This window comes from Mirounga angustirostris, unplaced genomic scaffold (genome assembly GCF_029215605.1).
Source record: "Mirounga angustirostris isolate CCGP_5_RB_7025 unplaced genomic scaffold, mMirAng1.0.hap1 SCAF_5, whole genome shotgun sequence".
In the NCBI taxonomy this organism is placed as follows: domain Eukaryota; kingdom Metazoa; phylum Chordata; class Mammalia; order Carnivora; family Phocidae; genus Mirounga; species Mirounga angustirostris.
This window is the reverse complement of record NW_026991713.1, coordinates 114214896-114242509: the sequence shown is the minus strand read 5'-3', so window position 1 is coordinate 114242509 and position 27614 is coordinate 114214896. Positions and strand designations below refer to the sequence as shown.

Here is a 27614-nt window from a genome sequence, read left to right as displayed (position 1 = left end):
ATCCAATCTCTATGGAATAGGAAATTATTCAAAAGAAAACAAAGGCAAACAATTGATAGTCTGACCCTTGGGAGAAACATTTGCATCAGAAAAGAAAAGCAAGACAGAGTATGGTGGTCAGCATCCTAAGGGTAAGGGTGCCCCCCTGAGATGACAAAATAACAATACACTCAAAGTAATACCAAAAAGAGTCAACATAAAATGTACAAAGTTAGCTGTCTAGGGGTACCTGGGTGGCTCAGTCAGTTAAGCGCCTGCTTTCGGCTCAGACCATGATCTCAGGGTCCTGAGATCGAGCCCTGCTCAGCTGGGAGTCTGCTTCTCCCTCTCCCTCTGCTCCTTCCCCCTATTCATGCACTCTCTATTTCAAATAAATAAATTTAAAAAAATTAGCTGTCTATAAAGGTAATCCACATCAGGTAATGGTTTTTGAGTGTGTGGTTGAGAATATTGTCTATGAGGAACGAGAAGGAAGATCAAAAAGTAGAGATGACCTCAGTAAAGGGGTCAAGGCTGGAAATGTAGATTAGAGAATCTGGTTTTGAAGCCTTGAGATTTAACCAACTCTGAGAGGATTTGATAAGAGGAATAGCAAAGGTCAGGGACTAACCGCGGTTGCTGTCATTTAGAAATAAAATGGGATTAGAGAGCAGAGGGAGGGTATGGTCATTGTTTTCAGCTGTTGCTGAGAAGTAAAGCAGGATAAAGACTTTAAAAAAAAGATCCTTGATGACCCTCAAAATTTTTTAGTGGAATTCCAGGATTGAAACTCCGATTTTAGTGTAAAAGAAGAAAATAAGTGTTGGAAAGATGAATCTGTGGATGAGATGACATATGAAAGAATGCTCAAGTCTTGTGAAAGGGGAGAAACAGGATGATAGAAAAAGCTGCAAGAGTGAAGCAAAAGTTTTTATGTAATATCGAGAAGACTTAAACTTTATTTAAAGAGAAAGGTAGTTAACAGAAAAGAAGAAATTGAAACCTTGCGGAGATGCTTGCAATGCTTGCAGAGAAGGAGAGTATCTCATTCTAAAGTCAGACTATCATCAAAACTGTCATGGGGACTGCATAGGAATTTTTCAGAGATTATCTTAAAAAGGTATGATCTCACAAAACCCAGAGTATCTTAAGCTTTGGATGAAAACGTTTCTAGGGCATGTTTAGAAACTAAAATATAAATATAACCACTTTTTTAAATTTTTCATTAACACTTAGTATTAATATGGGTAAGAACCTCTGTATTTAACAAGTAAATTCTGGCAGTTTAAATTCTAGAAAAAATAATGATGAAAATGTAAAATCAGTTTAAGCTGTTTTTAAGAAAGGTCCTTATATTTGAAATTTGTATTTATTGGCATCAGGTTTATAAAACTATATTATATAAAACTTAAAATTATAAATTTTAAACTATATTATATAAATTTAAAATTATAAATTTATAAAATGTATAAAATGTAGTATATGAGCCTTTCTAAACACGTTATTACTTATGAATTCATGAGAAATAATATTTTATGAGAGAAGAATGAGTATCTAGATTTTTAAATATAATTTTCTTTAAAAATTATTTTCAAAGTCTGATGAAGAAAAGGGACAGATAAAGAAATTTATTGAGTTGAGGGACGCCTGGGTGGCTCAGTCAGTTAAGCGTCTGCCTTCAGCTCAGGTCATGACCCCAGGGTCCTGGGATCGAGTTCCGCATCGGGCTCCTTGCTCAGCGAGGAGTCTGCTTCTCCCTCTGCCTGCCACTCCCGCTGCTTGTGCTCTCTCTCTCTCTCTCTGTCTAATAAATGAATAAAATCTTAAAAAAAAAAAAAGAAATGTATTGAGTTGAAACAATCTCTGGAATGTAGTTTGGATCAAGAAATGAAGAAAAATGGTGAATTAGAAAAAGAGATGACTAGGTAAGACTGTAATATTTCAGATAATTTTAACCATTAATTAACGGATTTAACTGTAATTTTACTTTATTAAATACAAATACTTGCCAAAATATTACACTTACTCTTTAATGATTCCTTAAATAATAATATAAATACATAATATAAATATATTAATATAATTATATTATATTAATAATATAATTATAAATTATATAATATATTTATATATAATATATTATATATTATAATTATATAATAATATAATTATAAAATAAATATAATAATATAAATAACATAATATAAATAACATAAATAATAACAATAGTTCCTTTAACAATAACAACTGTAATTTTCATTGTCCATTTTGAAGAGTTTCTGCAAGATATCTTTGTTCTTTGGTAATATTTCCTTTTAATAGTGTTCTTCCCTTCCAACAAGTATTTTAATATCTAAAAACCTGTGTCACTGTTTAATCATATCAAAAGTTATCTTGGTTTGGCTTATATTTTCTTTTTTTTAATATTATTTTTTAAATTTAAATTCAGTTAACCAACATAAAGTATATTATTTTCCAAGGTAGAGTTCAGTGATTCATCAGTCTTATATAACACCCAGTGCTAATTACATTAGGTGCCCTCCTTAATGTCCATCATCCAGTTACCCCATCCTTCTCCCCTCCTATGCTCCAGGAACCCTCAGTTTGTTTCCTATGATTAAGAGTCTCTTGTGATTTGTCTCCCACTCTAATTTCATCTTGTTTTATTTTCCCCTCCCTTCCCCTATGCTCCTCTGTTTTGTTTCTTAAATTCTACATAGGAGTGAAATCAAATGATTATTATCTTTCTCTGACTGACATATTTGGCAAAATACCCTCTAGTTCCATCCACGTCATTGCACGATTTCATTTTTTTTATTGGCTGAGTGATAGTCCATTGTATATATCTACACATCTTCTTTATCCATTCATCTGTCAAGGGACATCGGGGCTCTTTCCACAGTTTGGCTATTGTGGACATTGCTGCTATAAACATTGGGGTGCAGGTGCCCCTTCGGATCACTACATTTGTATCTTTGGGGTAAATCCTTAGTAGTGCAATTGCTGGGTCGCTGGGTAGCTCTATTTTCAACTTGTTGAGGAACCTCCATACTGTTTTCCAGAGTGGCTGTCCCAGCTTGCATTCCCACCAGCAGTGTAAGAGGGTTCCCCGTTGTCTGCATCCCTGCCACATCTGTTGTTTCCTGACTTGTTCATTTTAGCCATTCCAACAGGTGTGAGCTGATATCTCATTGTGGTTTTGATGTGTATTTATTTCCCTGATGCCAAGTGATGTTGGGCATTTTTTCAAGTGTCTGTTGACCATTTGAATGTCTTCTTTGGAGAAATGTCTGTTCACGTCTTCCATGTTTCTTGACTGGATTATTTGTTCTTTGGGTGCTGAGTTTGATAAGTTCTTCTATATAGATTTTGCATACTAGCCCTTTATCTGACATGTCATTTGCAAATACCTTCTCCCATTCTGTCAGTCGTCTTTTGGTTTTGTCGACCGCTTCCTCTGCTGTGCAAAAGCTTTTTATCTTGATGAAGTCTTTGTTTCCCTTGCCTTTGGAGACGTGTCTAGCAAGAAGTTGCTGTGGCCCAGGTCACAGAAGTTGCTGCCTATGTTCTCCTCCAGGATTTTGATGGGTTCCTGTCTCACATTTAGGTCTTACATCCATTTTGAGTCCATTTTTGTGTATGGTGTAAGAAAATGGTCCAGTTTCATTCTTCTGCATGTGGCTGTCCACTTTTCCCAACACCATTTGTTGAAGAGACTGTCTTTTTTCCCATGGCTGTTCTTACCTGCTTTGTCGAAGATTAGTTGACCATAGAGTTGAGGGTCCGTTTCTGGGTTCTCTGTTCTGTTTCATTGGCCGATGTGTCTGTTTTTGTGCCAGTATCATACCATCTTGATGATTACAGCTTTGTCATAGAACTTGAGGTCCGGAATTGTGATGCCACCAGCTTTGGTTTTCTTTTTCAACATTCCTTTGGCTATTCGGGGTCTTTCCTGGTTCCGTACAAATTTTAGGATGATGTGTTCCAGCTCTGTGAAACAAGTTGATGGTATTTTGATAGAGATTGCATTGAATGCACAGATTGCTCTGGGTAGTGGTAGCATAGACATTTTAACAAATTTGTTCTTCCAATCCATGAACATGGAGTGTTTTTCCATTTCTTTGCGTCTTCCTCAATTTCTCTCGTGAGTGTTCTATAGTTTTCATAGTACAGATCCTTTGCCTCTTTGGTTAGGTTGATTCCTAGGTATCTTACGGTTTTTGGTGCAATTGTAAATGGGTTTGACTCCTTAATTTCTCTTTCTTCTGTCGCATTGTTAGTGTATAGAAATGCAACAGATTTCTGTGCATTGATTTTATATCCTGCCACTTTGCTGAATTCCTGTATGAGTTCTAGCAATTTGGGGGTGGAGTCTTTTGGGTTTTCCACATAGAGTATTATGTCACCTGCGAAGAGTGAGAGTTTGACTTCTTCTTTGCCAATTCCCATGCGTTTTATTTCTTTTCATTGTCTGATTGCTGAGGCTAGGACTTCTAGTATTATGTTGGACAGCAGTGGTGAGAGTGGACATCCCTGCCGTGTTCCTGACCTTCAGGGAAAAGCTCGCAGTTTCTCCCCATTGAGAATGATATTTGCCGTGGGCTTTTCATACATGGCTTTTATGGTATTGAGGTATGTGCCCTCTATCCGTGCATCGTGAAGAGTTGTTTGTTTGTTTGTTTTTTTAAAGATTTTATTTATTTATTTGACAGGGAGATAGAGAGAGAGCACAAGTAGACAGAGCGGCAGGCATAGGGGGAGGGAGAAGCAGGCTTTCTGCTGATTAGGGAGCCGGACGTGGGGCTCGATCCCAAGACCCCAGGATCATGACCTGAGCCAAAGGCAGCCGCTTAACTGACTGAGCCACCCAGGCGCCCCATGAAGAGTTTTAATCAAGAAAGCATGCTGTACTTTGTCAAATGCTTTTTCTGCATCCATTGAAGGAATCATACAGTTCTTGTCCTTTCTTTTATTAACGTAGCATATCACGTTGATTGATTTGCGGATGTTGAACCACCTTTGCAGCCCAGGAATAAGTCCCACTTGGTTGGGGTGAATAATCCTCTTAATGTACTGTTGGCTCCTATTAGCGAGTATGTTGATGAGAATTTTTGCATCCGTGTTCATCAGGGATATTGGTCTGTAATTCTCCTTTTTGGTGGGGTCTTTGTCTGGTTTTGGGATCAAGGTAATGCTGGCCTCATAGAAAGAGTTTGGAAGATTTCCTTCCATTTCTATTTTTTGAAACAGCTTCAGAGGAATAGGCATTAATTCCTCTTTAAGTGTTTGTTAAAACTCCCCAGGGAAGCCATCCGGCCCTGGAGTTTTGTTTCTTGCGAGATTTTTGATTACTGCTTCAATTTCCTTGCTGGTTGTGGGTCTGTTCAGGTTTCCTGTTTCTTCCTGTTTCAGTTTTGGTAGTTTCTACCTCCCTAGGAATGCATCCATTTCTTCCAGATTGCCTAATTTGTTGGCATATAGTCATTCCTAATATGTTCTTGAAATTGTATTTCCTTGGTGTTGGTTGTGATCTCTCCTCTTTTATTCATGATTTTATTTATTTGGATCCTTTCTCTTTTCTTTTTGCTAAGTCTGGCCAGGGGTTTATCGATCCCATTAATTCTTTCAAGGAACCACCTCCTAGTTTCGTTGCTGTGTTCTACTATTCTTTTGGTTTCTATTTCATTGATTTCTGCTCTGATCGTTATTAATTCTCTTCTCCTGCTGGGTTTCGGCTTTATTTGCTGTTCTTTCTCCAGCTCCTTTAGGTGTAAGGTTAGGTTGTGTATTTAGGACCTTTCTTGTTTCTTGAGAAAGGCTGTTGTTGCTCTCTACTTCCCTCCCCGGACTGCCTTTGCTGCATCCCAAAGGTTTTGAACAGTTGTGTTTTCATTTTCCTTTGTTCCCATGAATTCTTTTAATTCTTCTTTAATTTCCTGGTTGACCCATTCATTCTTTAATAGGATGCTCTTACATTCCATGTATTTGAGTTCTTTCCGAATTTCCTCTTGTGATTGAGTTCAAGTTTCAAGGCGTTGTGGTCTGAAACTCTGCAGGGAATGATCCCCTACTTTTGGTACCGGTTGAGACCTGATTTGTGACCCAGTATGTGATGTCTTCTGGAGAAAGTTCCATGTGCACTCGAGAAGAATGTGTATTCTGTGGCTTTAGGTTGGAATGCTCTGAATCTATCTGTGAAGTGCATCTGGTCCAGTGTCGACCTCAGAGAGTCGTGGACCTGGGGCGGTGAAGGAACTGAGGAAAAGAGATGCCAGTTTTGCGAGGCACAGGGGACCCCGAGCAATCAGCCCAAGGTCCCGAGGTTTATTTTCCATAATCTTATATACCTTCTACAGCGCTATAGATCTCTAATGATTTACAGCATGGGCTTAGTAAGGCACATTCTTCCATGTACATAGGATTAGTCCCGCATGTATGATAAGAATCTTTAAAGCAGGACAAGGGAACAAAGAGGGGAGTGCACAGTGTGCTATTTACAGGGCAAGGGAACCAAGAGGGGAGTGCACAGTGTGCTGTTTACAGGTGGCTTCCTATCTACAAAACATCTTCTGCTGCGTACTTTAGAACAGACCACACACGTCCCAAGGGCAATTCACTCTGATCCTTTCGGCTTATTTTTAACCCAGCAAATCGAGTTTTCTCAGAGATCTCGGAGTCTGAACGAACATGCACCAGTGGTTGTTGTGGAGGTCTGTTTCCCACAGTCCAGTGTGTCATTCACTGTTATTATTGTATCATCATCAATGTGTTTCTTTAATTTTATTATTAATTGGTTTATGTCATTGGCTGCTCCCATGTTAGGGGCACACATATTTACAATTGTTAGATCTTCTTGTTGGATAGACCCCTTTAAGTCATTATGATAGTGTCCTTCCTCATCTCTTATTACAGTCTTTGGTCTAAAATCTAATTTGTCTGGTACAAGGATTGCTACCCCAGCTTTCTTTTGATGTCCATTAGCATGATAAATGGTTTTCCACTCCCTCACTTTCAATCTGGAGGTGTCCTTGGGTCTAAAATGAGTCTCTTGCAGACAGCATATCGATGGGTCTTGCTTTTTTATCCAATCTGATACCCTGCATCTTTTGATTGGGGCATTTGGCCCATTTACATTCAGGGTAACTATTGATAGATATGAATTTAGTGCCATTGTACTACCTGTTATATCACTGTTACTGTATATTGTCTCTGTTCCTTTCTGGTCTGTGTTACTTTGGGGCTCTCTCTTTGCGTAAAGGATCCCCTTTAATATTTCTTGCAGGGCTGGGTTAGTGATCACAAATGTTTTAGTTTCTGTTTGTCCTGGAAACTCTTTCTTTCTCCTTCAAGTTTGAATGACAGCCTTGCTGGATAAATACAGTATTCTTGGCTGCATATTTTTCTCGTTTAGCACCCTGAATATATCATGCCAGTCCTTTCTGGCCTGCCAGGTCTCTGTGGTTAGGTCTGCTGCCAGTCTAATGTTTCTACCCTTGTCGGTTAAGGACCTCTTGTGCTGAGCTGCTTTCAGGATTTTCTCTTTGTCTCTGAAATTTGCAGGCTTCACTACTATATATCGAAATGTTGACCTGTTTTTATTGATGTTGAAGGGGGTTTTCTGTGCCTCCTGGATATGAATGCCTGTTTCCTTCTCCGGATTAGGGAGGTTCTCTGCTCTAATTCTCAAACACACCTTCTGCCACCCCCCCTTCCTCTTCTTCTGGGATCCCAATTATTCTACTATTGTTCCGCTTTATGGTATCACTTATCTCTTGAAATTTCACCTCGTGATCCAGTCGTTTATCTCTCTTTTTCCCCAGCTTCTTTATTCTCTGTCATTTTGTCTTGTATATCACTACTTCTCCTTTCTGCCTCATTTATCCTCTCAGTTAGAGCCTCTATTTTTTTAGAGCCTCTATATTTGATTGCATCTCATTAATAGCCTTTTTGATATTGACTTGATTAGATTTTAATTCTTTTATTTCTTCAGAAAGGGATTCTCTAGTGTCTTCTATACTTTTTTCAAGCCCAGCTAGTATCTTTATCATCGTCATTCTGAACTCTAGTTCTGACCTCTTATGTCCATACTGATTAGGTCCTTGGCAGTCTTTACTGCCTCTAGTTCTCTTATTTGAGCTGAGTTTTTCCATCTTGTCATTCTGTCCAGAAAATAGATGAATGAGTGAACAAAATACTAAAAGAGCAACAACAACCCCAGTGAAATATACACTAAACAAATTAGAAGAGACCCAGACCAAAAAAAAAAAAAAAAAAAAGAAAAAAGAATATAATCAGGTGAACAGAACAGAGAAATACACTGGATCCTGTATGTATTTGGGTCTGTTTGTTAGAAAACTACATCCCAAATTGTAAAGAAAGAAAAACTTATATATATATACAAAAATAAAATTAAATACAATGAAAGGATAGAATGTAATTGTAAAAATGAAAGTTAAAAAAGACTTGCAGAAAGTGGTTGCTTTTCTTTTTTTTTTTTTATTACTAACATACAGTGTATTATTTGTTTCAGGGGTACAGATCTGTGATTCATCAGTCTTACATAATACACAGCGGTCACCACAACACATACCCTCCCCAAACGTGGTCACTTTTCTATTTGTAGAATTGCGGCAATTCTTTTCTTAGATCTCCGGTTGAGTTCACAGGTGTTCAAAATCATTTTATAGCTATCGAGTGAGTTCCGGACCAGACAAAACTAAGCTCTCCTACTCCTCCACCATCTTTTTGGATTCAACTTGCTTATATTTTCTTTCTGCATTTTTTAATTATAAAATATACAGAGGAAAATATATGTCTGACTTAAAGAAGAATAAAATTAGCAATCATGCTTTTACCACTCAGATTAAAAAAAAAAAAAGTTTTTTCCAATGTCTGTAGCTCCCACAGGGCTCCCTTTCTGTTTTTTTTTTTTTTTTTTTTTTTTTTGCTGACTACTCAAATTTGTTCTCTGATATTCTCTCATTTAACTGTCTTTCTCTGCATTGTTTTGCAACCCTTTCACTTTGTTAACAGTGTCCTAGCCAAGATATGTAACTTCTTTCCTGAAACAGTCTCATAGACCATCACACATTATCTCTTTGCTGATTTCCTTTCTTCTAAAGCTTTGTCTCTTCATTTTTCCTCTCAACTCAGACTTTAAAGATTTTTCTTTCTTCTTTTTTTGTGAGTGATCTCCTTTGATGTTTTTTGTATGTATTTTCTTTTCTTCTTGTAGACTGTGGTTAGTGGGTACCAAAATGTATTTTTGTGTCTTTTTAAAACATTCATGGATAAGTATGCTTTTCTTCTTCACCTTGGATACTGGTCTCTGGTTTATAGTCACTATTTAATAATAGATGATTCTATTAAGATACTGAAAATAAATATTAATAACTTATGTATAAGAACTCTTAATATAGTTACAGTATTAATTCTGCCAGTTGTGTCATAAAAATTTTCTTCATATTTTTTTACCTGAGATTATAATTTAGTTAGTATGTTCTTAAACAATGTGAGATTGGGACAAATGAGAGATCATAATTTATAGATTTGTTTATATGATAGAACATATTATCTATTTAAACAATTATTAAATATTTACTCTTAAAAAACCTGACTTACTCATTCTATACCTTCCGCAGATTTAAGAAACTCTTAAACGTGACAAGGAGAAAGTTAAGTGAATATGAAGGTAGAGAGCTTACTTTCCCTGGAAATTCAAAAACCAATCAAATTGAAATGGATAGTCAGATTAATATGCTAAAACAGAAGGTAATTTTTAATTAGTTTTGGGACTCCAGAATCATTTAATTTTGGGAAATAAGTCACTCAGTGCTTTGAGCAATGAAATGTTTTCTATTAATTTTATATACGTGCTACATTTTTTTTTTTTTGGTAACAGCTTTATTGAGATAAAATGAACGTAATGTGCAAATTCGAAGAGTACCACAATCAATTTTAGAACATTTTTGTTACCCTGTAAAGAAGTCCTGTACCTTTTACCTGTCGCCCTATGCTAGGTTCCCCTTCCCTACTCTCCTTAGCCCTAGGGAACCACTACTTACTCTCTGTCTCTATAAATTTGCCTATTTTGGACATTTCATATCAATGGAATCACACAATATGTGGTCCTCTGTGACTGCCTTCTTTCATTTAGCATAATATTTTCAAGTTACACCTATTTTGTAGCATGTGTCAGTACTTTATTTCTTTTTATTGCTAATAATATCCCACTATACAGACATACGACATTTAATTTATTCATTTATCAGTTGGTAGATCTTTAGATTGTTTTGCTTTTCGTCTGTTGTTAATAATGCTATTATACACACACGTACAAGTTCTTGTGTGAACATGTTTTCATTTCTCTTGGATATATACTTACAAATGGAATTGCTGGGTCATATGGTAACTCTCTTTAACCTTTTCTTTTTTTTTTTTAACCCTTTGAGGAACTGCCACACGGTTTTCCAACATGGCTGCACCATTTTACATTTTCGTCAGCAGTGTTTGAAGGTTCTCATTTTTCCTGATTTTTGCCAATGTTTGCCATTATCTGTTGTTTTTATTATAGCCATCCTAGTGGGTGGGAAATGGCATCTTGTGGGGTTTTTTGTTTGTTTGTTTGAAGTTTTAAAATTCTAGTTAGTTAACATATTGGTTTCAGGAGTAGAATTTAATGATTCATCACTTACATACAACACCCAGTGCTCATCACAACAAGTACATCATTCATCTAGCCCACCCCCCATCCACCTCCACTACAGCAACACTTAGTTTTTTTCTCTATAGTTAAGAGTCTTTTATGGTTTGCCTCCCTTTCTCTTCTTTTTTTTCCCCCTTTCCCCTGTGTTCATCTGTTTTGTTTCTTAAATTCCACATATGAGTAAAATCATAGGGTATTTATTTTTCTCTGACTGACTTGTTTGGCTTAGCATAATACACTTGATGAGTTCCATCGATCTTGTGGCTTTGATTTGTATTTTGCTTAAAGCTAATGATGTTGAGGGTCACCTGGATGGCTCAATTAGTTAAGCGTCTGCCTTCGGCTCAGGTCATGACCCCAGGTTCCTGGGATTGAGCCCCACATCTGGCTCCCTGCTCAGCGGGTAGCCTGCTTCTCCCTCTCCCTCTGCATCTCCCCCTGCTTGTGCTCTCTCTCTCTCTCTGTCAAATAAACAAATAAAACGTTAGAAAAAAAAACTAAACAAAAACTAATGATGTTGAGTAGCTCATCTTTTTATGTGGTTATTATCCATTTCTATATCTTCCTTAAAGAATGAATCAATTGTTTTGACCATTTCTTTATTGGATTGTCTTTTCATTATTGTAAGAGTTATTTATGTATATCCTAAATACAAATCCCTTATCAGATACAGGCTTTTCAAATATTTTCTCTTATTCAGTAGCTTGCCTTTTCACTTTCTTGATGGTGACATTTGAAGCAAAGAAGTTTTTGATTTTGATGAAATATACTTAATCTGTTTTTTCTTTTGGTGTCCTAAGAAACCATTGCCAAATCCAGTCACAAATGATATGTTTTTTTCTAAGAGTTTTATAATTTTAGCTCTTATATTTGGAGTTGATTTTGTATATGTGCTATGAGGTAGAGGTCTAATTTTATTACTTTGTCCCACTACCATTTATTAAAAAGGCTATTCTTATTCCATTTAATTGACACCCTTGTTGAAAATCAATTCACCATGTGCTCGCTTCGGCAGCACATATACTAAAATTGGAAAATCAATTCACCATAATGTGACAGTTTATTTTTAGATTGTCAATTCTAATACATTTATCTATATGTCTATCCTTATGTCACTGCCCAATCAAAGTTTATGAGAATTCTTCCCTAGTCGTCTTGCAAATTTACCACTCATTTATGTACTAATAAAAGTGTAGTAGAACTTAACTTTACTCCTGTAGAAATTTTTTGCTTCTTGAAGGAGCCTTTTACCAGCTTATGCCTTGCTGACTCCATGATATGATGAGAAGTCAGACTCAAAAAGATAGAGTTCTGGTTCTTTTCTCCATTCATATCTTGAGTCGCTCACTCAGTGCCTCCCACATCCGTTTCCATCAAATCTTGGTCATAGGATCTGCTGTCTACTCGTTACTTCATTATGTTTTATTAACTTATTATAAAGCATAGACTCATCTATAAATTTCACCATCCAGGAAGGAAAAGATGAACTCTGGGCTGTCAGCTTTCCTGTTTTGAAATCTTGGTAATCCATCATCTTGTAATTCACAATTAGATACTATTTTGACCGGGTTCTTCTGTATAACACAGGTGCTGATCCTGTTCTTGGCACAGATCCTACATTCTCAGAAAATACAGTTGTCTGTATCCATCTTCTTTTACTTTAAATAGAAAGATATGTCCTTTAATAGCTCAATAAATAATTAATGGAATAAATATTTCATTACATTATTTCAAGAATACAGCTGTAAAATATCAGGTAGTATTTAATTGAGTTATCAGAGACAAATAGTAGATTAGCAATTTGAATGCCATAAATTTTCAAAGCCAGTTTTGTATGATATGGGAAAGCATTGTGATACAACATAAAGATGAGATGGTCTTACTTACCTCCCCACATAAACAAGCTTGGAATAAGATAAAGGAGAAATTATATTTAATTAATTATTTTTTTAAAGATTTTATTTATTTATTTGACAGAGAGAGACACAGCGAGAGAGGGAACACAAGCAGGGGTAGTGGGAGAGGGAGAAGCAGGCTTACCGTGGAGCAGGGAGCCTGATGTGGGCTCCATCCCAGGACCCTGGGATCATGACCTGAGCCAAAGGCAGATGCTTAATGACTGAGCCACCCAGGCACCACCTATATTTAATTTAAATAGTGCCAATGGACAGTACATTTGGTTTACTACTGAAAAGATTAAAAATGATTCCATAATGTTCTCTTTATTTCCTCACTGATGAAAGGAGAATGAAGATTGAGTATTAGATTGATTTAAAAATACTCAAAGCTGGCTATTTCTTTTAGAATTTCAGTTAATGGAGATCAGGTAAAAGGTCCAATTTTGGTTATTAAACTATTCCTAGTTTTTCAGCTGTTATACTTGCAATCATATTGTCTTTCTGCTTGCCGGTCTTTCTTCTCCCCTAACTTGAGGGGAAAATCTATAGGGGCATGCCTGCCTAGTTGTAATAATTTGTAATTGAAGCATATCTTAGAGAAATGTCTTGAGAGAAAGGAAGATGGTAGCAGAGTAAGAGGAGCCTAAGTTCACCTAATACCTGAAGACTGACAGAACAAACTCCACAACTAAAGAGGGAAGAGGACACATCGAAGAAGGTAGAAGTACAGAGATGTGGTTTAGGAGAGAAACAGATCGTGGCTGTTATAGAGGGGAGGGATTCATGGTCATAGAGAAGGGCAGGAGAGGAGTACATGGAAATGCCCAAAGAGAACGTTTCCTCATACCCACTGGCTTGGAAGATGAGAGGGGCTGAATTTCATGAGTTCTTACAACGAGGGGGGCTTAAAGCCTGGAGTTCTAAAGGTCATCAGGCTTAGCTGGGATAGAGCCTGTAGGGCACTGTGCTGCTCTTGGAGAGAAGGCAGGTAAACAACCCGGGAGCATACAGCAGGGAAACAGTGATCTGAACAGTGCCTGGGGCATACAGTGGGGAGATTACTCACTCTTCTCAGAGCATGTCCCTGAGAGGCAGTGTTGACGGAGATTCTTCTCTAGGAACAAAGGAACCAGCTGGTGCCATTTCCCTCCACTGCCCCTCAGCACCAATACAGAGCCTCCTGTGGGAAGCGGTGCAGCTCTGACACTGGCTGTCTAATTTGCTTACATCAAACCATCCCCTTGCACTCCAGTGGAACTGCCCTGATCAATCATTCTTGCCTCAGTTCCAGCACAGCAGGCCTTCCCCCCCCCGCCCCCAGAAGACCTCTGCCCACACCACATCTCCTGAATAGATTCAGGAGGACCTCAGTTCCAGTGGAGGTGGTGACAGGTCTCATTTCACAAGCACACCAGAGCACACCGAATTTAAAAGTTGCTACATTCCAGCCAGGTACCAAACACTGCCCACAGCAGGTGGGGAGAGCCTCTGCAGATGACTGGCCTAAAGGATAGAGCAGCCAGAACACAACAGCAGAGTGCATGCAGCACACACTGTGGACACTGCCCTAAGTGCCAGACCCTGGGCACTACATGACGTCTTTTTCATAAGTCCATTACTTTCAGGAGCAGGTAACATAACTGGCTTTTCTAACACAGAGAAGCTGGTAGAGACGTAGACAAAATGAGAAAACAGGAATTTATCTGAAATGAAAGAACAGGATAAGGCCATGGGACCAGAGATTTAATGGAGGCAGAATAAATATCATGCCTGATGGAGGATTTAAAGCAGTGATCATAAGGATACTCACTGGACTTGAGAAAAGAATGGAAGACATCAGTGAGACCCTTACAACAGAGATAAAAGAATTAAAAAAAAGAATCAGAGATGAAGAGTGCAATAAATGAGATTAGAAACATACCTGATGCAATGAACAGCAGGCTGGAAGAAGCAGAAGAACAAATTAATCACCTAGAAGACAAAGTAATGGAAAGCAATAAAGCTGAAGAAGGGAGAGAAAGAAGAATTATGCAAAATGAGACAAGACCTCGGGAACTCAGTGTAGGAGTCCCAGTAGAAGAGAGAGAAAAGGCGTAAGAAAATTTATTTCAAGAATAATAACAGAAAACTTCCCTAATCTGGGGAAAGCAACAGACACCAAGATCTAGCAGGCACAGAAAACTCCCATCAAAATCAACAAAAGCAGGCCAACACCAAGATACATTATAATTAAATTTGCAAAGTATACTGATAAAGAAAACATCTTAAAAGCAGGAAAACAAGTCAGTAACTTCCAGGGGAAACCCCTTAAGGCCATCAGGAATGTTTTCAACAGAAAGTTTGCAAGCCAGAAGGGAGTGGCATGATATATTCAACATGGTGAATGGGAAAAATCTGTAACCAAGAATACTCTATCCAGCAAGCCTATTACTCCGAATAGAAGGAGAGAGAGAGTTTCCCAGACAAAAATTAAAGGAGTTTGTGACCACTACACTAGCCCTGCAAGAAACATTAAAGGGGGCTCTTTGAGTGGAAAAGAGAGACCAGAAGTGACAGTATAAAGGCAAGAAACACAAAAGTAACAAAAATGAACATTTATGTAAAAAATAATTTAAGGAACTCAGAAACAAAGGATATAAAATATACCTTATCTGAAGCATGGGGAGAAGAAGAGAAAAGAATTGGTTCAAACTTAAATGACCAGCAACTTAATATAGACTGCTATATGCAGAAGAGGTTATATACAAATTATATATCAAAAACCACCAATAGAGGTGCCTGGGTGGCTTAGTTGGTTAAGCATCTGACTCTTGATTTCAGCTCAAGTCATGATCTCAGGGTTGTGAGATTGAGCCCTGCATTGGGCTCCGTGCTGGGCATGGCATCTGCTTAAGATTCACTTTCCCTCTCCCTGCCCCGCTCGTGTTTTCTCTAAAAAGAAAAGAAAAGAAAACCAAAAACAAAACCACTAATAAACATGCAAAGAGAAAGAATCCAAATATATCACTAAAGAACATCAGCAAAGCATCAAAGACACAAAAAAGGATCGGAGAAAAATCTCCAGAAACAACCACAAAACAAGTAGTAAAATGACGAATACATATCTATCAATAATTACTTCGGATATAAATGGGCTAAATGCTCCAATCAAAAGACATAGGATGTATATGCTGCCTACAAGAGACTCATTTTTGACATAAGGATACCTGCAGATTGAAAGTGAGGGGATGGAGAAACATGTATCATGCAAATGGACATCAAAAGAAAGCCAGAATAGCAATAACTTATATTGGACAACATAGAGTTTAAAACAAAGACTGTAACAAGAGACAAGGGCACTATATCGTAAGAAAGAGGACAATCTGACAGGAAGAAGATCAATTGTAAATATTTATGCACCCAACATGGGATCACCCAAATACATAAAACAATTAATGACAAACATAAAAGAACTAATTGATAATAATACAATAATACTATGGTACTTTATTTTTAATATATATATAGTTTTTTTAATGGAATAAGTTGCTTTTATTCCTAATAGTAAAAGTATCCATGAACACAATGTACAGTTTGGATATTTTAGGAAGGAATAGAAATAATCAATAGTTGGGAACTTTAACACCCTACTTACATCAATGGACAGATCAACTAACAGAAAGTCAACAAGGAAACAATGTCTTTATATGACACACTGGATTAGATGGACTAAAGAGATATATTCAAAATATTCCACCCTTAAACAGCAGAATACACATTCTGAAACATTCTCTAGAATATATTACATATTAGGCCACAAAACAGGCCTTAATAGATACAAAAAAGATTGAAGTCATACCATGCACCTTTTCTGACCACAATAATATAAAACTAGAAGTCAGCCACAAGAAACAATCTGAAAGACCACAAATACATGTTGGTTAAGTAACATTCTACTAAACAATGAATGGACCAACCAGGAAATAAAAGAAGAAATTTAAAAATACATGGAAACAAATGAAAATGAAACACATTCGCCAAAACTTTTGAGATACAGCAAAAGTGGTCCTAAGAGGGAAGTATATAGCAATACAGGCCTAGCTCGAGAAGCAAGAAAAATCTCAAACTACCTTACACCTAAAGAAGCTAGAAAAAGAATAATAAATGAAGCGTACAGTCAGCAGAAGGAAGGAAATAGTAAAAATTAGAGCAGAAATAGGGGCACCAGGGTGGCTCAGTTGGTTAAGCAGCTAACTCTTGATTTCCGCTCAGGTCATGATCTCAAGGTCCTGGGATTGAGCACTGCTTCAGGCTCCATGCTCAGCGGGGAGTCTACTTGAGGATTCCCTCACTCCCTCTTCATTTGCCCCTTTCCCCACTCTCTCTCTCTCTCTCTCAAATAAACAAATCCTTTAAAAAAAATACAGCAGAAATAAATAGTATAGAAACTTAAAAAAGATAAAACTAGAAGAGATCAATGAAACCAGTTGCTGGTTCTTTGGAAAAATTAATAAAACTGACAAGGCTCTAGCCAGAGTTACAGAAAGAAAAGAGAAAGGACCCAAATAAATAAAATCACAAATGAGAGAGGAGAAATAACACCACCACAGAAATGCAAACAGTTATGAGAGAATATTATGAAAAAGTATATGCCAACAAATAGACAATCTAGAAGAAATGGATAAATTCCTAGAAACATACAAATTACCAAAACTGAAACAGGAGGGAATAGAAAATTTGAACAGACTGATAACCCGCAAAGAAATTGAATCAGTAATCAAAAAACTCTGAACAAACCCAAGTCCGGGACCAGACGGCTTCAGAGGCAAATTCTACCTAGCACTTAAAGGAAGAGTTAATACCTATTCTTCTCAAACTGTTCCCCCCTCCAAAAAAAAAAAAAAAAAAAAAAAAAAAAACAGAAAAGGAAGGAAAACTTCCAAATTCATTTTATGCGGCCAGTATTATTACCCTGATACCAAAACCAGATAAAGACACCACAAAGAGAACTACAGGCCAGTATCTCTGGTGAACCTAGTTGCAAAAATCCTCAACAAAATACTAGCAAACTGAATCCAACAATACATTAAAAAGCCATCACCATGATCAAATGGGATTTATTCCTGGGTTGTGGGGGTGGTTCAATATCTGCAAATCAATCTATGTGATACACCACATTAATAAAAGAAAGGAGAAGAATCATCTGATCGTTTCAATAGATGCAGAAAAAGCATTTGACGAAGTACAACATCCATTCATGATAAAAACCCTCAACAAAGTAGGTTTAGAAGGAACATACTGCAACATAATAAAGGTCATATATAAAAAATGCATAGGTAATGTCACCCTAAATGGGGGAAAATGGAGAGAAAAACTTCTTAGATCTTGCTTCTAGTTATGTGCTGCTTCTCATTAGCACTGTTTGTCATTAATAAATTAATCTTGACATTTATTACTTCCCACTTTAATGGAGACCAATTTCTACTATATAAGTTATGTATCTTATTAACTCTTTTTATCATCCATTTATCTTTTTTTGTTTTTTTTTCTTAACAAACTCCCCAAAGTTTAGTGGCTTAAATAAATAACATTTATTTTGTTCACAAATCTGTTAGGAAAAGTGTGGCCAGGACAGCTTGTTTCTGTTCCCCTAGCTTCAGGTGGGGCAACTGAAAGGTTTGGGGATGGAAGTGTTTGAAGATTTGTTCCATCACTTCTGGTGTTGTTGATGCTCGCTGTTGACTAGGACTATAGTTAAGGCAGGCAGCTGAAACACCTAGACTCTCTTTGTGGCCTGAGCTTCCTCACAAATTGGAGGGCTAAATTCCAAGTAAGCAGCCTGAGATACAGAGCAAGGCAGAAGCTCTATTGCCTCTGTAACCTAGCCTTGGAATACACACAGCATCACATTCACCATATTCTGTTTGTTAGGAGATAAGTCACTAAGATTGGCCCACGGTCTTTTTATTTATTTATTTTTAATAGAATGAATATTTAAAAACCTATGGACACATTTAAAAACCAGCATATTTTTGTATTCCTCCAACATGAAAAATACACTCACCTCCTCCCACAAATCTGTTATCATGGCATTAGGTTCAGGCTTGAATCCAAGATCTTACCATTTTAATCAGGAGCAGTGGGGTTAAGGTGTCTGAATTATAGTCCCTTGAGTTCAAGTCCTCTCAATATGAAGACTTGAGAATTAAAGTGACAGTTCTCTACCACTCAAAATGCAGGATGCGGATAACCTGCTAAGGACTCTCCCATTCAGAAAGAAGATGGGAAGCACGCTAGTCCATAGCAGTTTTGAAATATAGCCTGAAGCATGCTGTCAGTTCTTTAGTTAGGACTTAGTCCTAACCATGGGAATACTTCTCCATGGCTCTTTGCTTTACTCTTTGAGCTCTTGGTTCTGTCCTTTTCATAAGGAATGACCTGTGTTTTTAGCTGTTTTTTCAGCCTGCTTCCTCCCTGTGGGACTTCTAAGACCCAAAGGCCTATTTTCAGCTTGTACTATCTTGGTCTCTTTTAGTCCAAGCTCGCAAACAGTGTTTTTGCTTCTCTAATTCTCTTCACTTTTTTTTTTTTTTTTGAAGATTTTATTTATTTGACAGAGAGATAGAGAGCACAAGTAGGCAGAGAGGCAGGCAGAGGGAGAGGGAGAGGCAGGCTTGGAGCCTGATGTGGGACTCGATCCCAGGACCCTGGGATCTTGACCTGAGCTGAAGACAGCCGCTTAACCGACTGAGCCACCCAGATGCCCCTATAATTCTCTTCACTTTTTGAGTTTTCTGTGAATATTATTGGAGTTCATGCCATTAGAAAAGCCATTCTCCTGGGTCTTTTTGAGATAAGCTTTTCAACTCAGGTTTCCTGTGAACCTCTTATTTGACAATGCCTTTAAAATTCTTATACTCTTAAGATCCTTAAAGAAATTGGAGGCACACCTTAAAACCTTCCGAGGTCTTAATAAAGGGTTTTATAGTCTTGGCTTCATCCATAGACCATGTTTTCCTCGATTTGCTCTTAACCCAGAAGCCATTTATTTTAGCATTATTTGACAATTCAACATGTGGAGAGGCTGTAAATGAGAAACAGATATTTGAACCCAGCAAATCCTGGTTCCTTCATATTGAATAGTGTTTCTTTAGCTTATCTCCCCTATGAGTTTCCTTTCAAGTGGTTTGTTGCATGAGTTCCTTTCCCTCTAGTGTCATTTTCTTCACTTGTCTAGAAACCTTTGCTGTAAGCCTCTTCAAGGGCCATCAGGTTTCCACTAACAGTTTCTTGGAAGCCCTTTTGGTTTTCATTCTTACTCTTCTCTACATCCTTTCAGGTTCCACCTACCTCCTGGTTCAAAGGAGGTTTATTTTTAGTTTGTTTTGTTTTTAATGGCAGCACCCCATTTTTAATATCAGTATCTGTGCCAGTTATTTATTGCTGCATACTCAACCATCTCAAAACCCAGTGGCTCAAAACAGCATTTATCTTGTTCACACATCTTTAGACAAGGCTGAGTAAGGCCAACTCATTTCTTCTTCATTTGGCATCAGCTGGGATGACTGGAAGCTGGGAACTAGAATCATCTAAAACCTTGTTCTTGTTCATGCACATGTTTGGCTGTTGAGGCTGCTTTTTGACTAGGATGTTAGCTGAGGCAGTCTCAGCTGCAGTATCTGCATGAGGACTCACTAGGTGGCCTGGGCTTTCCCACAACAGCTGGATGCTAAGGGTGAGCTTCTGTAGAAAAAGTCAGATGGAGGCTATCTCACATTTTGTAACCTAGCCTTAAAAATCACACAGCAGTTCTGCCATATTCTATTCACTAGAAACCAGTTACTAAGGCCAGCACATATTAAGGGGGGGGGGGGATTGTCATGGGAGAAGTGTCAAAGAATTTATAAAACCACCACATCCACTCATCTTGTCTTACCAATCATATCTAAAAGAAAGAAGTTCTTCCCAATTCAGCATCACTGAAACTCCAGCAAGTTTTTTGGTTGTTTTTGTCTTATTTTGTGGGATGTAACAAAGGATTATAATACTGTTGAATTAAGGGGGTTTTTTGGGGGGTTTTTTTGGTCAAAAATGTATGGATCATCTCACTAAATTTTTTTACTGAGAGATGCGATTTCTTAACCTTGCAAATCATTTCTTCTCAGAATGCAATTCAAATTAGCATAAAACATTTGTAATTCAGAAAAAGGCTTATGGCATTAAAATCAGTCTTTATAGATTCATTAATTAGAGTTTTATTTTCAAAGTCTTATTTTGGTAAGCATTTATTTGCTGAGACCTACATAAGTCAATATGATATTCCTAAAACTTCTTTAAAACTTATGGAGTACCAGGGCACCTGGGTGGCGCAGTCAGTTAAGTGTCTGCCTTTGGCTTGGGTTGTGATCCTGGCATGCTGGGATTGAGCCCCACGCTGGGCTCCCTGCTCAGTGGGGAGTCTGCTTTTCCCTCCCCCTGCTCTTGCACTCTTGCTCTCTTGCTCTCTTTCCCTCTCAAGTAAATAAATAAAATCTTTAAAAAAAATTATGGAGTGTTAAGATGAGGGAAGGGTTAAGAGACTTTCTACTAAGAGATGACTTACAGTTATTTTGTGAAGGAAAGATCTGAAACAATCATAGAAAAATAAAAGTATAAATGTGTGGCAAAGAGAACGATAGCAGAGATCTCCTTTAGTAACTACTAGTGGTTTTAATTTTGTTCTTGATTTTCTGAGTTATTTGAGGTTCCACATTCCAAGACTCTACTTACAATATAGATAACATTTTGTTGAAAATGAATTTATTTTAAAATTTGAGCACCTGGCTGGCTCTGTCAGTAGAGCATGTGACTCTTGATCTTGGGGGTTGTGAGTTTGAGCCCCGTGTTGGGTGTAGAGACTTAAAATCTTTTAAAAAAAAAACTTGGTCATAGTTTTGCATTAGACTATTTTCACTCTACTTCCAAACTGTATTATTTTATTCATGCAGGTTGATGATCTTACAGCAAAACTGGAAACTGCGTCTTCAAAATGTCTATACCTGGATGCAAACAACCAGCTTCTTACCCAGGAGTTAACATCTATGAAGGAAATGCAGAAGAAATATGAAAAACTAGAGAAGAATAAAAAGAAGTTGGAACAAGTAGTAAACCTCAGAAGTCATGTAGAATTCAGTATGGTAGAATACAGTAAAATAGAACACTATAAACGGGAGCTTGAAGAAAGAACAAGATTGGACATAACAGAAAAATTAAAAGAAGCCAATCTGTTTTTCCAGGTTAATTTATTGATCTGTAGTATGCTTTAATCATTTCACTGCAAGTTACATTTTGGTTATATGCATTGTATAGTTTTCCTCTACTTCCTTTATAGCAATTTGGTAAATTTCTGGAAGCATTTGTTCCTTCTCTTTAAAAATTTCAGTTTTCATCGGGGCGCCTGGGTGGCTCAGTCGTTAAGCGTCTGCCTTCGGCTCAGGTCACGATCCCAGGGTCCTGGAATCGAGCCCCGCATCGGGCTCCCTGCTCCGCAGGAAGCCTTCTTCTCCTTCTCCCACTCCCCTTGCTTGTGTTCCCTTTCTCGCTATCTCTCTCTCTGTCAAATAAATAAATAAAATCTTTAAAAAAAAATTTCAGTTTTCATCATTATTCTCACTAAATTGATTTTTCAGAATGATTCACAGTAGAGAATCATTTTATTTTTTAAGATCACTTGGTATAAAACAAGACTATTGACAGGAAAAGAAAAGATGGTGTTTTAAAAATTTTAACCATGGGGTGCCTGGGTGGCTCAGTTGGTTGAGCAGCTCAGGCTTGTGAAATCAAGCCTAGCATGGAGCCTACTTTAAAAAAAAAAAAATTGTACCATACTTGGATTATTTTTTTTAAGATATTTATTTATTTATTTAGAAAGCACGGGTGAGGGGATGCACAGAGGGAGAGAGAGAATCCCAGGCAGACTCCATGCTGAGTATGACACAGGGCTTTATCTCATGACCCTGAGATCACAATTGAGCAGAAACCAAGAGTCAGGCGCTCAACCGGCTAAGCCAGCCAGGCACCCCCGGTACTTGAATTATTCTTAAGTTGTATTGTTCACTTTTTTAAAGTTTTAAATGATTCTATTATTCTCTGAATTACCAGATTGCATGAGTTCTAATATAAGAATGATTGAACTTTATCATTCAGATTTAATTCAGTTGACATTGATGACAAATATTTTACGCTTCAGCTTTTTTTTCACATTTACAATTGCTCTCTGAATCATTGACTCAAAACTAAAGGAAAGAAATATACTATAATTACCCAGGTTATAACTTATTTTAAAAGTATGCTTTTAATTTGCTTTAGACACAAGTAGCATCTCAAGAAAGCTTAGGACAGTTAAGAGAAGCTAATAATGCTTCAATAAGAAATCAAATGGAACTCAGAATTAAAGAACTAGAATTTGAACTATCCAGAATGAAATGTTCTCAAGAAGATTTTAATAAAACAGAATTGGAAAAATACAAGCAACTCTACCTAGAAGAATTAAAAGTTCGAATGTCATTGACAAATGAACTGAACAAGTAAGTTAAAACAGAATCATAGAAAATAGATTTAGCTTGTTAATTTGCCTCTAAAGTGTAATTTTTATGGAGCCAGGTTCATGAGATGAGTAGGAAGTGAAAGCCAATTAGATAGTTTAATTTTGGAAAATGATGTTTGTAAAAGAACTTACCTTTGAAATGTTCGTCCAAGACAGTTTGCATCTCTCCTCCTTTTTTTGGTTTTACATGATTTTATTTTTTTCCCCTTAATATTTTCAGTTAATCTGATCTCCTAGTCTTTAAGCTAATGGTTAGAAGCTTTATAATTTAGACAGCATGTTATTATAAAATTGTTTGTCAGAATTGCCCTAAATAGAAATGAGTTTATTAATATTAGTGAGTTTATTTTTGGAAGAATACATCTGTAACCCAACTGCACATCCTGGCAGCTTGGTAAATTTACTTTTTTGATTGTGATTTTTGTTATTATTACCAAATAGAGGGTGCTTTGAAACAAACTGTTCTTTATAGTTTTTCTACCTTACATAAAAGTATACATGTGAAATACAAAAAGATTCCCCTAGGGGCCGAAAGGCAGTATAATTCCCAAAGTGGCTAAAAAAAGCACCATGGTGGACATGAGGAGGGGCTGGGTGAAAGACAGAAAGGGTAGATTCCACCTCCAGTACCCTGGTAGCTGTGTTATAACCTAATTGGCTCTGGAGCTGTTTTATTTCTTTCTGATCACAACTCTGCCATCTAGCAATTGTTGGTCTAAATTATTCCTCAGTGCCAAATGCTCAATTTCTCTGAGGTAATGAGTGAAATGTGCAAGAGTGGTGAAAGCCAATGCTTGAAAATGTCTTTGAGGGATGGTTTATTTTTATTTTTATTTTAAAGATTTTATGTATTTATTTGACAGAGAGCGAGCGAGTGAGCTCAAGCAGGGGGAGCGGCAGGCAGAGGTTGAGGGAAAAGCAGGGGCTCGATTCCAGGACTCTGGGGTCATGACCTGAGCCGAAGGCAGATGGTTAACTGACTGAGCACCCAGCCCCCTGGGATGGTTTTATATTTTTATATCTCTAAACTGGTTTACTAAATAGAAGTATATGTAATGGCATCCTGGTTTACTAAATATAAGTATGTGTAATGGCATCCTCAAGAATCTTGTTAAGTCCAGCCATTCCAGAAGGCAGCAGGTATTACCTGTTAAGCCATGTGCATCACTAATAGCCATTTCTGTCCCTCCTTAATTTGAATTACTTGTTAGTTAGGAATCCTCTAGAAATATATGTCCTTTAGAGCAATTTTAAACCTATCATTATATATTGTAGGTCTGCTCTGTCACATTTTCAGTGTTAAAACACCGTTTAATGGCACATTCTGTTTACTATTATGGAAACTTTAAAAAAATGCAAGTCACTTAGGAATGATTTGGGGAGAAATGAAATACTAAGCATTGTGTTTTGTAATCTTAACAGGACTAATGAGAAGCTGGCAGAGACCAGTACCAAACTTCTGGTGGAGACACAGCAAAAAAAGTCTTTGATTAATACTATTGCTATGAGCCCTGTCCTAGAATTGCCTTCTGTTAGAAATATGAATAATAGTTCACTGTTCAATAGATATGTTGCTCCGAGAGAAAACCTAGTGATTCCTACCTCAAGCTCACGGCCTACAAAGAATGGCGTTGAGACTTTCTTGACCAAGGTTAGTTATCTTTTTGCCCTTGGGTTTCAGATTTCTGATATAATTTTTGTTTTTAATTTGGTGAAATTCTGAGTTGTTTAACTAACACACACTAAGTAAAAGTCATAATTATATGCGCTAATAAAGAAATGAGACAGAAATTTTACGATTTTTTTTTAGTTCCTGGAGCTCTTACTTTCAAGAGATACCTATTATTAACTTTATTTAGTAAATATAACTAAACTGACATATTTTACTATTTTTAAGATTTTATTTATTTTATTTTATTTTTTTGAAGATTTTATTTATTTATTTGACAGAGGCACAGTGAGAGAGGGAACACAAGCAAGGGCAGTGGGAGAAGGAGAAGCAGACTTCCCTCCAAGCAGGGAGCCCGAAGTGGGGCTTGATCCCAGGACCCTGGGATCATGACCTGAGCCAAAGGCAGCCGCTTAACGACTGAGCCACCCAGGCGCCCCTAAAGATTGTATTATTTTAGAGAGAGAGAGTGCACAAGAGGGAGAGAGAGCATGCGACTTTCAAGCAGATCCCCCCCCCCCCCCCGAGCATGGAACCCTACATAGGGCCCAGTCTCATGACCTGTTTTCTCACATGAGAGTACATTTTTAATTGCTTTCTTACTTATAGCATTTTTTTTTACTTATAACACTTCTATTTCACGTTTTACAAAATGTCTTGAGCAGTTGTAGAGCATTTTCTAAATAGCTAAATCAAGCAAATATTTGATTTTTTTTTTTCCAGAGAGGGAGTGCAAGCAGGGGGTGAGGAGCAGAGGGTAAGCAGGCTCCATGCTCAGTGTGGAGCCCGATGTAGGGCTTAGTCCCACAACCCTGAGATCGTGACCTGAGCCAAAATCAAGATCAGACACTTAACTGTGACTGAGCCACCCAGACGCCCCACAATTTGAATTCTTAAAAAGAAGTTCACATATATCTACCTTGCCATCAGTTGAATGATTGATGACTAAGATGGGAATGATAGGGAGTCTTTAAATAGCAGCTAGTTTCCTTTGTGTCATTGTTATTAAAATATCCATTTCAATGAATGCACATAGGTTTATGGTTTTGATGGTATATTCACGTTCTTATTAATGTAGACAAAAGTAGCATAGGCTTGTGGTAAATGAGGCCTCAATCTTGTTCCTTCATTCGGCATCCTTATTGTCTTGCTCTCTTCCCTTCTAATTTGAGGACTTTCTTTAGTGTTATGCTTGGATGCCTTTAGATTTTTGGTTTGTGATCACATGAAGTTCATATATAACATCCTATGTATATAGCAGTCTATTTTAAGTTGATGGTTACTTAAGTTCAAACACATTTTAAAAACACTACATTTTTACACCCCACCTTGTTTTATTTATTTGATGTCTTAGTTTACATCTTTTTATTTTGTGTATCCCTTAACTAATTACTGTAGATATAATTGATATTACTACTTTTGTCTTTTAACCTTCATACTGGCTTTATAAAAGTGATTGATCTATTACCTCTACTGTATGTTTGCTTTTACCAATAAAACTTTCTTTTTCTTATTTTAAAAGATTTTATTTATTTGAGAGAGAGAGCAGGGGAAGGGTGGAAAAGCAGGCTTCCCACGGAGCAGGGAGCCTGATGTGGGGCTCGATCCCAGGACCCTGGGATCATGACCTGAGCCGAAGGCAGATGCTTAACCGACTGAGCCACCCAGGCGCCCCCCAATAAAACTTTCTTTCATAATTTTTTTACTTCTAGTTATGGCCTTTCCTTTTTTTTTTTTTTTAAGATTTTATTTATTTATTTGACAGAGACAGCCAGAGAGAGAACACAAGCAGGGTAAGTGGGAGAGAGAGAAGCAGGCTTCCTGCTGAGCAGGGAGCCCGATGTGGGGCTCGATCCCAGGACCCTGGGATCATGACCTGAGTGGAAGGCAGACGCTTAATGACTGAGCCACCCAGGCACCCCTCCTTTTTTTTTTATTTTAATTTATTTATGAGAGAGAGAGGGAGCAGAGCAAGCAAGAGAGAACACAAGTGGGAGGGGAGGGCCAGAGGGAAAGGGAGAAGCAGGCTCCCTGAGCAGGGGGCCTAATGTGGGGCTCGATCCTAGGAGGTCCCTTAACCTATCCTCATTTTTAAAATTCTTTTTTTTCTTTTTGGCTTGGAGGATTTCTACTACCCTGTCTTGCAGATCACTGGTCTGTTCTGCAGCTTTCAATCTGCTGTTGATTCCCTCTGGTGTATTTTTCATTTCAGTTATTGTAGTCTTTAGCTCTGATTGGTTCTTCTTTGTATGTTCTCTTTGTTGAAGTTCTCACTGAATCCATCCATTCTCCTCCCAAGTTTGCTGAGCATCTTTATGACCATTACTTTGAACTCTTTATCAGGTAGACTACTTATCTCTGTTTCATTTAGTTATTTTTCTGAAGTGTTGCATTGTTCATTCATTTGGAACATACTCGCCTGTCTCCTCATTTTGGCTGACTTTCTATGTTTGTTTCTGAAGTTGTTCTTTTCAACTTTTTCCCTCTTTAAAGTATGTTGCTTTGAAGAATGAATGTTAGTTATAAAGTCAAGGAAGAAGAAAACATGTCTAAGTGTTGTCTGGTCATTTTTCTTGTTGGAACTGTGGTGGAGTAGGTGGCAGATGACATTGCTCTTCTTTTTCTGAGTTGAGAACACAGGAGTCAGGCAGATGGAGATAAGCTTAGTAACTTTATTAGTAATACATACTAACAAATAGGAGGATATGGTTTAGGTAGGTAGCCACAGCGAGCTTCCCAGTACTTTATCCCAAATTAGGCACTTCCACACACAGTTGTAATGGAAGGAACAAATGTTTG

At 37.4% G+C, this 27614-nt stretch overlaps 1 protein-coding gene across 1 annotated transcript in view; it reads left to right on the top strand.

Moving 5' to 3' along the window:
* Nucleotides 1–27614, top strand: part of LOC135364485 (ankyrin repeat domain-containing protein 26-like) — a 52674-nt gene that overhangs the window by 13101 nt on the left and 11959 nt on the right. Inside the window, 6 exon segments of the mRNA XM_064591932.1 lie at nt 1577–1592; nt 1808–1904; nt 9621–9750; nt 21549–21836; nt 22909–23126; nt 24569–24797. Of these exon segments, the coding sequence (XP_064448002.1) occupies nt 1577–1592; nt 1808–1904; nt 9621–9750; nt 21549–21836; nt 22909–23126; nt 24569–24797 (978 nt within the window).